This window comes from Daktulosphaira vitifoliae, unplaced genomic scaffold, assembly GCF_025091365.1.
Source record: "Daktulosphaira vitifoliae isolate Bord-2020 unplaced genomic scaffold, ASM2509136v1 Scaffold_1, whole genome shotgun sequence".
Taxonomy (NCBI): Eukaryota; Metazoa; Arthropoda; class Insecta; order Hemiptera; family Phylloxeridae; genus Daktulosphaira; species Daktulosphaira vitifoliae.
In genome coordinates this window covers 3,334,001-3,347,121 of record NW_026099572.1, presented here as the reverse complement: position 1 = coordinate 3,347,121, position 13,121 = coordinate 3,334,001, and the positions used below count along the sequence as shown (strand labels likewise).

At 28.2% G+C, this 13,121-nt stretch overlaps 2 protein-coding genes and 1 long non-coding RNA gene across 4 annotated transcripts in view; all 3 read right to left on the bottom strand.

Moving 5' to 3' along the window:
• Positions 1-3,479: 3,479 nt before the first annotated feature.
• On the bottom strand, positions 3,480-4,368 carry LOC126895954 (52 kDa repressor of the inhibitor of the protein kinase-like). The gene has a single exon (XM_050668308.1). It carries the CDS (start codon positions 4,366-4,368, stop codon positions 3,754-3,756), a length of 615 nt encoding a protein of 204 aa, XP_050524265.1. The 3' UTR covers positions 3,480-3,753.
• A 1,060-nt stretch (positions 4,369-5,428) lies between these two features.
• On the bottom strand, positions 5,429-6,958 carry LOC126895809 (uncharacterized). Its single transcript, XR_007701722.1, has 2 exons — positions 6,672-6,958; positions 5,429-6,308 (listed from the first exon to the last, which is right to left on the bottom strand). It is a non-coding gene; the product is annotated as an uncharacterized LOC126895809 (long non-coding RNA).
• Positions 6,959-10,917: 3,959 nt separating this feature from the next.
• LOC126895782 (SH2 domain-containing protein 4A-like) overlaps positions 10,918-13,121 on the bottom strand; it is a 16,084-nt gene continuing 13,880 nt past the window's right edge. Inside the window, exons 5-9 of one of the 2 annotated variants that reach the window (XM_050668006.1) lie at positions 12,854-13,001; positions 12,461-12,560; positions 11,849-11,976; positions 11,416-11,613; positions 10,918-11,327 (exon numbers count right to left, since the gene is read on the bottom strand). In XM_050668006.1, the coding sequence (XP_050523963.1) occupies positions 11,203-11,327; positions 11,416-11,613; positions 11,849-11,976; positions 12,461-12,560; positions 12,854-13,001 (699 nt within the window). In that variant the 3' untranslated portion in view covers positions 10,918-11,202. Of the gene's footprint in view, positions 11,328-11,415; positions 11,614-11,848; positions 11,980-12,460; positions 12,561-12,853; positions 13,002-13,121 lie in introns of both variants that reach the window. The other variant, XM_050668005.1, reaches the window with a different exon arrangement.

Here is a 13,121-nt window from a genome sequence, read left to right as displayed (position 1 = left end):
AAAATTTAATTTTAAATTGTCAAATTTAAAACTTTTTCTACTGTCGCGGAGCATTGATTTATATTTTGAAAAATTTCTTTCGACGTCGCAGGATACAATAGGAGCATATTAAAAAAAAGAAATTTCTTCAGGGGACAACTCTCCCGTTTCGCTGCGCTACAGTGTCGGTGTGATCGGGCTCTACGGGGCTACGAAACGTCGGCACGAGCGCAGTTTCCCTAGCTCGTGGAATCGGGCGCGTCCTCAGGTTGCGGATAGAGGAACGGCCTGCAAATATGCAGGTTAGCCGCAAAATAAGCAGTCCATTTATTTGGGCTAACGAATAAGCGGTCCAGGACAGCGAGCCGCCCAAACGCTTGTTAACCCTATAGATATACAGAGAGCCGTGAAATAAGCCTTTATGGACGAATAAGCGGTAGCGTTTAACTTATGAAATGTATATTAAAAATTATGAACGTTTAGAATTAGATTAGAATAAGTACAAATGCAAATGTCATTGAAGTTATTAAATAAATAAACGATGGCATCTCGGGGGAAAGCAAAGCAAAGGCAGTACTCCCCCGTGGTGTCGATTCAAAGATAAAAAAAAAAAATACTTATTAAGTACAATGAGGATAAGCAATTTTTAATCAAACAACGTGAAAAAGAACGAACAGGCTGTATGGTAGGTATTGATAAAAAAGATAACAAAAGAAAACTTAAATCTGCAGGCATTGGCATTCCTTCTACTTCAGGTATGGCCATCAAAATTACTAATATTAAAAAAAAAACCATTTATTCTTAAGATTATCGAACCGTGAACAGTGAGGGTATGATGTATCATTTTAACCAATTGACTACAGTTCTTGACTTACAAATTTTATATTTAAGTCATATAAATAAAAATATATACTTTTATAAAAGGACAAAAATTATTATACTATTGTATTGTAATATTTTAGCAGAGTTTGATGTTGCCGATCTTGAAAATTGTTCATCTGATTCGCAAATTGATTACATCGAAAAAGAAATAGTTCAAAAACAAGAAATAAAAATCTATGAAAATCCCACAAAAAGGCCCCGCAAAGAATTATTAACCTCTTGATTACCTGCAGCTTTGGATAGATGTAACGTTAGTGGGCGAGATTGTATACATTTAATAATGTCTTCTTTGGATGCTGTATCTCTAGATCCATCGTCTTGTGTTTTAAATCGAATATCAATTGCAAAACAATTGTTTCGGAATTGATTTTTGTTTCGAAATTCGGAACAATTTCGAAAAAAAAATTACATAAGTATTAAAGAAAAATTTTCTCAGCTTAATGACAAAATAGTAACAATCCATTGGGACTCTAAATTATTACATGATATAAGTGGCAAACCAGTCGAAAGATTGGCTGTAATTGCTACAGATGCTGGTACTGAACAACTTATAGGTGTTCCAGAAATATCTGCTGCTACCGGACTTGAAATGGCATCAGCTGTATATGATACGTTGGAAAGTTGGAACTTAATAAAAAACGTCTAAGCAATTGGATTTGACACTACAGCGTCAAATACTGGCAGGATAAAAGGAGCATGCATGTTATTGAAACAAAAATTAGAAAGGGATACATTATGTTTCAGAAATAGTATTAGCAGCTGTATTTGGGAAATCTAAATTTTCAATTTTTGGGCCTGATATCCCACTATTTAAAAGATTCCAAGCTAATTGGTCCCAAGTAAATACAAATAATTTTGTTCTAAGCATAAATAGATCTGAAATAAGAAGTATTGTTGGTGATGACTTAGATAATATTTAAAAAAATTATAATATTGCTATTTATGAAAAATATCCTCGTGAAGACTATCGTGAGCTAATTGATCTTGCAATCATTTTTTTGGGAGGTATCCCCCTGAAAGTATACAATTTAAGAAACCAGGAGCCTATCACATGGCAAGGTAGATAGCCATAAAGCCATATATGAATTAAAATATTTATTTATTTCGTACTGAGTTCAATTTAACTAAAAATGAAGTAAAACCATTAACTCTATTTACATGTTTTATTGTAAAATGCTACATTACATATTGGATTTATGGACCAGAGGCAATATGTGCACCATTAAAAGATATTCAGTTTTTATGAAAATTGTATCAATATAAAGATATTGATCAAAATATCTCTGAGATAGCTATTAGAAAGTTAGTCAATAATTTATACTATTTAACAAACAAAAGTGTAGCTTTTTCATTGTTTGATGATAGTAAAGTGTTGATACTAAAATCAAAATGGTAGAATAAATGAGAACATTTGCTGAAATTGACGAAGACAATAAAGATACCAAATAGAAAAGCTGTCTTTATATTTAAACTAGTACCTTTATTTTTAGAAAAATGTGATGATGATGTATTAATATTCCTGTTTAATGGACATTCAAAGAATATTTTTCAACGATACAAAATTAAATTCACAATCACAAAAACATTTCTTGTTACAATTGAAAAAATATATTTTTTAAAAGATTACTTAAAATTATTTTTAAAGATATTTTTTTTAAGTAGTACAAGATTATAGAACTCAATACTTTCAGGCGACAAAAAAAGTTTTGAATAAGGTGTATAATAAATAAATTCTTTGATAACAATAGTAAATCATATAGAATATACACATATAAATATAACCGCATTTTTATTATAATTATTTTTTTTAAAATGATTGTAAAAGTTTCGGGAAATTATTTTGAATATTTTTATCAATACTTCAAAAACTATTAGTTTTAAGGGAAATTGTCTAATTATCTTTTTTATTTTAAATAAATTTTATATTTAAAATTCTTTTTTGTATTGCGAAAATTAAACTAGATAATTACAAAAAACCAAATAGTTGAATATTTTCATATATAACGAGTATTGTCGGGTTTTATTATTTTAACCAAAATATATTAACTAAACGCGAAATTGTAAGAGGAGCTTTTTTATAGAAAATTACAATAGCTACAATATTATATATAATAATATACAATAATATTTTTCCTAAAACTAAGTCTGTAGCCTAAAAATGTAAAACACTGAAAATTTTCATATTTTTCCAAAACTTTGAGCTTTATGTCCGCCCAGTTAATTAAGTAGTATAAAGCTCAAATTTTTTAGAGATTATCTTTAGACATAAAGGAACAAATTTACGCCCTGCGCTCCTAAAGTTTCGCACAAAAATTTTCCTTAATATGTAAATAGCGGCTACCCGCTTTTGGTGTTCATACTATACAGTGTATAGTATGAACAAGTGGGGTAGTTCGCAAAAAATGAGGGAAACAACTTTAATGTTCGCACACGACAATAACTAATTTACTATTTGAAAATTTGCATTTTTAATAAAAATGTAGAATTAAAAATATACAATTAATTTTCTTCTTTTAATTCATTTTAGTAGGAAGTGCGATCGTTCTGTCGTCCAAATCATGAGCCGCCACTAATTGCAAACATTAAAACATTATGAAACTGGTCATTAAAATCAGGATTGAAAATCACCTAAGAAGTGTATTAATTTCACTAAAAAAAGAATTATTCTAAAAATGACTGACAAATATATAGAACAAATTAGGACTACAACAATATATATGATCACCAGTGGCGTAGCCAGGAATTTTCCATGGGGGGGGTCTAATTTTTTTTTGGTGATGACCTTTTTTTTTGCTCACCAAAGACTAGTATTTTATTTTTGATACCCAAATAATTAAATTAAATCAAAGACCTTTATATTATATTCAAAGTAAGTACAAATTGTAAGATGATTTACAAAGAATAATTTAAACGGAGCTTTGTAGACGATAATATGTCAATGACTTCATCTTCTGTAACAGAAACATGTCTGTATATGCTGAGAACCGCTAAACCATTTAATCTGGTTGCAGAAGTTGTGTTCCTCAAATATGTTTTAATTCTCTTCAATGAAGGAAATGATCTCTCTGACTCACGTGATGTAACAGGGAGTACAACTAGGATGTGCAATAAGTTATAAATATTTGAATAGAAGTCCTGATTACATTTTAGTAAAGCGTCCATTGCATTCTGAGGTTTCATATTATTTATATTTAAATATCTGTGCCATAATTCAACTTCTAATACAACTTTTTCATAACTTTCAACATCTTCTTGATAAAATTTTACAAGATTTTGTAGATTACTTTTAGCACATGGATTTATCAATACTTCAAAACCAGAAATTATTTCTTTGTGATTATTGAAACGGTCATTCAATTGTTGTATTATAGAATCAATGAATGAAATAAAAAGAGTTACTCTAAAATAGTCTTCTGGATTTCCTGTTGAAAAATTATTCCGATGTTTTTGTCTTTTAGCAAGTCTTGGCATTTCAATTACAATATACATTCCATTTGATCTTTTCATGGCATTTTTAAACAATTCATTAAAGACAGTTTTAACATTTTCACGAATATTTATTAGTTCATTTAAAATGGTNATTCCCTCGTTCCCCGTAAATGGGGGAAACCTCCAAAAAAATTACAAATTTAAAAATCGCTAATTTTCGAAATTTTTTCAATTTTTTTTACTAAAATGTGCCGTAACTTTTTCAAAAATGAACATATCAATATAATTTTTTTTTATATAGATGTTTGATGTTTTTACTTATCTTTTGGTATATTTTTTTTGTAAATCTAACCCTTTATCTGCCCAAAGGGGGGGATTTAAAATGACAACTTTTTCACAAAAAATTAACTTTTTGAACTTAACTTTTGAAAATGTTCCGGAAGGTCTGACAGTTTTACATATAACTTAAATTAAAGCTAATGTAATTTACTTTATTATGAAAAAAAAAAATTTCGGACTTTATTTTATCTTCACGGTGAAAATGGCTACCGAATGCTATTATTGTGTGAAAATTCTCGATTTTATTTTTTACATTTTTAACTTTATAATGCTATGGCATATTGAAAAGTGTATGGATCAACATTATTTTTTTATGAGAAATAATATTTTTTAATAATCCCTTTTTCATTCGACATACTTTATCTGAATCAGGATATTAATAAGGAACCAACAGATCATGCAGCTTTTGGAATAAAACACCAATTTTTTTTAAATTTAACACTATCTAAAGATTTGCATCGAAGCGTTTTTTTTGATAGTGATTTTAATCACTGTCACATATCATTATACTTGATCCAACTATACCACGACACTACTGTGCCGCGACCCCCCTGTGCTGGGTTTTTTAAATATTTCTAATTGTTCAGTGAAAAACTTTTGTCTTTTAGGAGTATTAAAAAATAAATATACACTTTCAACGACCCCCATTGTATTTCTAATTTGAGGTATATTACAACAATATGATATAGCAAGATTGAGATTATGAGAGCTGCAATGAATTTACAGGACAGTGGGGTAATTGTTTTTGATTAATGTAGCAACTCCATTAAATTTGCCGCTCATAGTGGTAGCGTCATCATTAGGGTAGCCCTCAAAAATCGAATGTCTTTTTTTTTTTTTACGCTACCCCTTAATTTTTTTTTAATGGTCAAAAAAATGAGCTGTGCAAAATTTGGGACCGATCCGTTAAGGTTAACCCGTGCCCCCGGGCCTATTAAGTTGAGTCGAAGAGTCAAATTTAATAGAAATAACTGATCTATGTCTCATAACTTTTTTTTCTCTTAACTTAGAATAATAAAAGTAAAACTCAAGTAAAAGAAATTTTACAAGAAATTCAAAAATAATAACTTCAATGTTGTTTTCTCAATAAATGGCCCACAAAAACACTACAAACAGTAAAAAACATTTAAAAGTCTTAAAATACGTTATAACTGATTTTGTTGATTTTTAATTATTTATTTTCATTTTATTTTTTGGAAAACGCATATTCGTTTAAAAAAACCCAGCACAGGGGGGTCGCAGCACAGTTGTGACGTGGTATAGTTGGATGAAGTATAATGATATCTGACAGTGATTAAAATCACTATCAAAAATAAACGCTTCGATGCAAATCTTTAGATAGTGTTAAATTTTAAAAAAATTGGTGTTTTATTCCAAAAGCTACTTGATCTGCTGGTTCCTTAATATCTCGATTAAGATAAAGTATGTCGAATGAAAAAGGGTTTATTAAAAAATATTATTTCTCATAAAAAAATTGTGTGGATCCATAAACTTTTCAATAAGTTATAGCATTATAAAGTTAAATATAATATAAATAATAAAATCGAGAATTTTCACACGAAAATAGCATTCGGTAGCCATTTTCGCCGTGAAGACAAGTCCAGAGGTCAAATTTTTTTTTTTCAAATTAAAGTATATTACATTAGCTTTAATTTAAGATATATATAAAAGTGTCAGACCTTCCGGAACATTTTCAAAAGTGATGTTGAAAAAGTTAATTTTTTGTGAAAAAGTTGTCATTTTAAATCCCCCCCTGTGAGCAGATAAAGGGTCAGATTTACAAAAAAAATATACCAAATGATAAGTAAAGACATCAAGCATCTACATAGAAAAAATTTTTATTGATATGCTCATTTTTGAAAAAGTTAGAGCATTATTAAGTTAAAAATATAAAAAAAAATTATTTTACAAAAATCGTAATTTTTTATTAACTTTGATGTCAACTTTCACCACGAAGACAAGTCCAGAGGTCAAATTTTTTTTTTTCAAATTAAAGAATATTACATAAGCTTCAATTTAAGATATATATAAAAGTGTCAGACCTTCCGGAACATTTTCAAAAGTTAAGTTGAAAAAGTTCTACTTTCTATATGCATTTTTTATATTTGAAGCCCCCCCATATATAGGGAAATAGTCTGATTTAAAAAAAAAGTATATCCAATGAAAGATGTATATAAATACTACTTCTCATGAAAAAATTGTATTGATCCATACATTTTTTAAAAAGTTATAGCACTTTAAAGTAAAAAATGTAAATTATAAAATCGAAAATTTTCACACAAAAATAGCATTCGGTAGCCGTTTTCACCATGAAGACAAGTCCAGAGGTCAAATTTTTTTTTTTCAAATTAAAGTACATTACATTAGCTTTAATTTAAGATATATATAAAAGTGTCAGACCTTCCGGAACATTTTCAAAAGTTAAGTTGAAAAAGTTAATTTTTTGTGAAAAAGTTGTCATTTTAAATCCCCCCCTGTGGGCAGATAAAAGGTCAAATTTACAAAAAAAATATACCAAATGATAGGTAAAGACATCAAGCATCTATATAAAAAAAAATTATATTGATATGTTCATTTTTGAAAAAGTTACGGCAGTTTTTAGTAAAAAAAATTGAAAAAATTTCGAAAATTAGCGATTTTTAAATTTGTAATTTTTTTGGAGGTTTCCCCCATTTACGGGGAACGAGGGAAATTTTTTCAATTTTGAAGGGTAATGTCTTCGACTAGATACAATTTGTGATCTTTTGACGTATCGTTGAAAGAAATCCGTTCGGTGAGAGCTGAGAAATAGTGATAACAGACACAAAAAAAAAAAACACATCATAGTAAAACCAATACCTTCTCAGCTTCGCATCGAAGCTAAAAGATTCTAGAAGTTAAATTTTTTATGCCAAGTACTATAATTATATTAGATTTATTATTTCAGTTTTTATTATTTATTATTTTTAGTTCATCAATTATGGTGTTTGCTAGAGTTCTACCACTCACATCATGAACGGGTACAAACTTTAAAAAGTCCTCATGAATTGTATTATCAGTAGAATTACATCAGCAGTCTCATCAGAAATTATGGAAAAATATTAAAATTCATTAATTTTTTTCACAATTTTTTTTGACACGACTATATAACAAGCATCAACAATCTGATTTTGTATTTGCGGACTTATATACTGAGCATTCTTTTTACAGTTTTCTCGTGCTAATACATGGCTATTATTTTCTGATATTCTAGTTGCATTTATATAAAATCTTAATAACGCCCGAAAATTACCATCATTTTCTGTTGGTTCATTTAATTCCAAAGGGCCATAATCTCGATGACCTCTAATTGCTATTTTCTGACGACCACAGAATATCACAGACTTAATAACAGGCAAAATGATTTTTCTATTATCTTCTTTTTGTTGTTTTGAAGCTATATCTAGTTGATCGTACACAGAAGTTGTTTGCCCTGAAATAACTTTTGACAAGGATTGATAATTTAATATACAGTTGATATGATAATTAGTGCTTTCATGTGATTTAAATTTTTCAGTAGCGTGCTTCCAATTCTTTAATGGTTGATTGCAAAGCTGCCCAAGCAATTAACTTCCTTTTCCACCATATTTTATAGTAAATACTTACTATAAGCACAATACTTACAATAAGCACCATCAACTAAACTACTATAAGCAATCCAATTCCACTTCTCAAACCAAGAAAGTTGAAATTTTTAATTTTTATTGCCATTAAGCGTAATGGGAAAATTATAATTTTTACTTGGGATCCAAAATGTATTAAGTGCTTCAAGTTTTTCATTATTTGACATATGTTTACCAATATATTTCGTTATATCAAACGGGCTGTGAATGTTGTCTTCCGTTTCCCTTGAAACATTGGTAATTATAGAACACTTCACTAAAGTAGGTAAGGGAGCACTTTGATTGGGATTACTAGCTTTAAGATAATCGTTTATAAAACGTTTCATTTTTAATTTTCAATACTTTAAACTGTAAAAACCAACAGTACTAAAAAACAAAAAACTACAATTGTAACATTAATATTAATTTGTTATTATTTCAAAACTGTTACGATAACAATAAATGATTTGATAACAGATCAAAGACTAAATGTATTTTAAACATAGTTGCTGATACAGGTGTTCTAGAACAATGGTTATGATAATAATTATTAAGGCAACAGATAACATGAAAATTTGATAGTATTAATCACATTGTGGTATGAATTACTTAACTGTAGCTACAACGTTACTTGTCGTAATCCAAAAAATATAATATTATACATGCCAAGGGGGTGGACCGGACCCGGAGTCCTCCCCCTTCGCTACGCCACTGATGATCACAAATTTACAGGGAAACCACACTTAAAACAAGTTAACACTTAGCCGAAATTTAAACACCACCGAAAGTGCGGAACGTTAATCAGAATCAACCGAGTCAGTATTTGTTCTAAACTAATCTGTTAAGAATCTGTATATATCTGATAAGATGTATAAACATTAACTAGATCAATTATTAAACACTATTAAACCCGATTAACTACTATACAGACCCATCGATAGATAAACACGATGTAGGAATGACCATAGTATGTCACAATAAAATAATAGCCACATAAAAATTGTTTTAAACCAAAAATTAAATTAAAAACAGAAATACAAAAGAGTAATGTAGTAATGGAAGGTTAGGAAGTTAAATATATATTTTTTTAAATTATATAATTTTTATTAATGGTTTATTACGCAATAGATAGTTGGAGGTTCAAAAGCATACGTTAAATTGTACTTACCTCATGTCCTATGTCACGCTAAAATTTTTGAAACAATCCAACATTAATTCTGGTATTAAATACACAACGTACACAATTCACACTACACGTCATATAGTCAAAAGGGGTAGTCTAGCGATCCCTAGCGTGATCTTGGAAGCTAAGGCTTTCTATTCTAATTGGTTAATTATAATGAGAGCCCTGTGTATAAGAGTTACTTAAAAAACTCCACAATAAGTAGATTTTATCCCATAATTAGCTGATTATTTTTTATTTTAATTAAAGAAACCCTGTTTTAGTGATTTTGTATATTCATAATATGTGATATACATGTACACACGATAACATTATAATGCATGTTAATATTATAAGTGATAATATATTACAAAATTACCTGTTAAATGTTTGATATTTACTGCAGAAATTCTACGTTGGAAAAAAGCAGTTTATTGTATAAAACATAATTTTGAAAACGAAAATTTTGCGGTAGTAAGTAATTCACTAAGTGTAATGAACAATCCCTCGAAATTGTATATATGTCGTATTTTAAATGCTAAACCTTATAAAATTTATGTAATAAATATAAACAGTATGTAACTTTATAAGTAGCTAATTGTCAATGTAACTGAAACTTAAGAATAATAACAAAAAAAAAAGGAAAAAGACTTACCTTTGTTCAAAAAGTTTCACATTTCTACTTATAAGTATTATTTTGATGATGAGTCAGTTAGAACTCATTGAAATTATCTTATTTTGAAACGAGTTTACATAAAGGATTATATTTCGCAGTGATCTTAGATACTAAATTTATGTTTCAAATTTTCAAAAACTTTTCTTTAGGAAACAGATACAGCGATTAGAATCGGCAAAATATTTCATCTATAGATACACTAGCATAACTAAAATTTGGTCTGGTGCATTTTCGTGCGCTCGGATTAATATGGGACAAAAAATTAATTGCCACAAAATAACAAAATAAATTTTCTGTTAGTTTCATGGTAGGTTTTTTAGGAAGATATTATAATTTATAGGCTTTTAGAAATATATCATAATACATTTTTTTTTTTTTGCTGTCTCCTGATCTGAAGCAGATTAGGTGCTTTTTATTATAAATATCATAAATGCGTATATAGTAATTATACTAATAATTTTATATACTAATTATGACAGTTATAAAAAAGCAACTTTTTAAAATAACTTAATTTAAATATTAATTTGGAGTGTCGAGTGGCTAAGGCAACAATTTTCTTTTTTTTTTTTTGTGAATAATTTTAAATTAAGAGCATAAAACTAAATATATAACAATGTATTTAATATACATAATAAAATTATGACCTTTTTATAAAGTTTGCTGGTTTTGCAGCAAACTGCACTCTCACTACGTCAATTTTTATTTTACAATCACAAATCTTTAAAATTGGAACTTCACTTAATTTTCACTCAAACCTCTTGGATTAATTTCAAACACTTAAAATATTTCTCCATATTTTACCACACCCATATGATTTCCTAAGAATTAACTATAGTGAACAAAAAAACATATTTAATAGTTTTTAAATTACTAAAATACATTAAAATTTAAATATATATAAATAACAAACATATGACTAAGTAGGTAATTTATGTATATACATGTATGTATACATATATAGGTACTAAATATAAAATGGTAAGTTTTTAAATATAAAACATAAATTTATAATCATAGTGAAATAAATTATCAAAAAGAAAGTAGTTTTTAATAACTTAAAAATATAATAAAAATTTATACAGACTATAAAACAAAAAACATTTTATCAGAATAACTTAAGTTTTCAATAGTCCTTGAAATACTAATGGAGGTAATTTAGATGATCGATTACAGGGTGTCAACAAAAGCTCATCGCCAGTTTTGGTAATCGGTTTTTTTCTGTGATAACTAACTAATTCACCTGCAATAAACAGATAAAATTTAATATTTATTGGCCAACTTTTTTTTAAGTTGATATCTTCTATAACTTTTTTAATTTGTATCCTTACTTAATGTATTGTGAGGTATTTGATTAGTACCTAAAAACTGATAATGGTCATTGGATGCATCCACTAAATAATGTTTGCAACAGTCGTAATCTCTATAAGTTATGGCATAGCCCCAAATCTTTTCAGATAATCGTACCAGAAAACTACCAACTGGTTCTTTATGTAACAAAACTTCGGCTTCTTTTCTCGTAATAAGGCCTTAAAGTGTAATAAAACCAACATATATGTATATTCATAATAATTAAAGTACACACAGGACGTTTCACAGCGTGTTAGTTATAAGAAAAAATATATTTTTTTATCCTATGAACTTTTACTGGAGACCTTTATACGATATGTCTTAAGATAGATCGTACACGGATAAGCTTGTATTCATGATTATAATATATAAATAAGCAAAATATATAGTGATAAAAACAAAATTTATAATCACCGTGGAACCATGTAGCTATAGCATTCTTATTTTGTTCAAAACCCGCTCGCCTAGGTATTTCTTTAGCTCTAAACCATTCAATAACAGCTTTTTTACTTGGCGGCTTAGAAGAGTTTGGCACTAACACACTACTACAATAAATTAAAATTTACATAATATTACAAATATTATTGCAAATACTCCAAATATGTGTAGATATCGATCAAAAATATGTAGCCGCGTGAATTCCCCGATTTGTTACTAGGTACGTACTGGCCCATTAGAAAAAAAATCTAGTAGGTTACTCATCACTAAAAGTTAATGGTGTAGCCAGAATTTCATAAAGTAAGATGCATAATAAAAAAAATCTACAAAATTACATATTTTGGACCTTTTCTTTTTGCTCCCTTCATTTTAAAGATAAATATTACTGTCAAAGGGGGGGATACCTGAGTTCCTCCTGGTTACGCCACTGCTACACGCGGTTAGTTAATAATGATCTTTAATGTTTTGTTTAATAAAAAGTGATCCTTTTGAAATAATTTTTTAATATAAAGTATTAATCAGTATGCTCCCTATTAGTAAACTAGTTAAAAAAAAAATAGAAATAATAACAACCAAATAATGTCTCACTTAAATTGATTTTCAGTGCACAACAATGACCGTCTATGTTCTTCTCTAGCTTGCCGTGCAATTTGTCGTTTTTGTAATTCTGCTTCTTTAGCTCTTTGCTCTAAAAATAAATTATAAAAAATTAATAAACATTACGTTTACTTATACATTTCCCTTAGTATACACGTTATATGAGATATTTTCAAATAAATGAGACATATATTAAAAGTTAGTAAACGAGAAAGGCAATAAATATCCAAAAATATAAAATTATATTATTTAAAAATTATTATTTTATAATTATATGTATATTTATGTAAAAATATACATTTTTTAACATTTTTAGTGTAATTTCAAAATATTCTATTTTTGCGTCTCATCCTGTATTACGATCTTGCAAAAATTAATATTAACCTTGTTCTCGCCAAACGATTTCTTGTTTTTTATCAGCTTCTTCAGCTTTTCTTTCTTCTTCCTCCTTTTTATTTTTCATTTTTTTATATATTTCTGAAGTACGTTCTTCCATAACCCTCTGTTCCCAATTTCTCACGCGCTCGGATACCTATAAAATAGTTCAACGAACTTTAATGTTTAGAGCTCATCGAACGATTTGTTCCACTCACATATACAATAAATGGAAAAGTATATTATTTATATACCACGACAATAAAGCCAGAAGGCT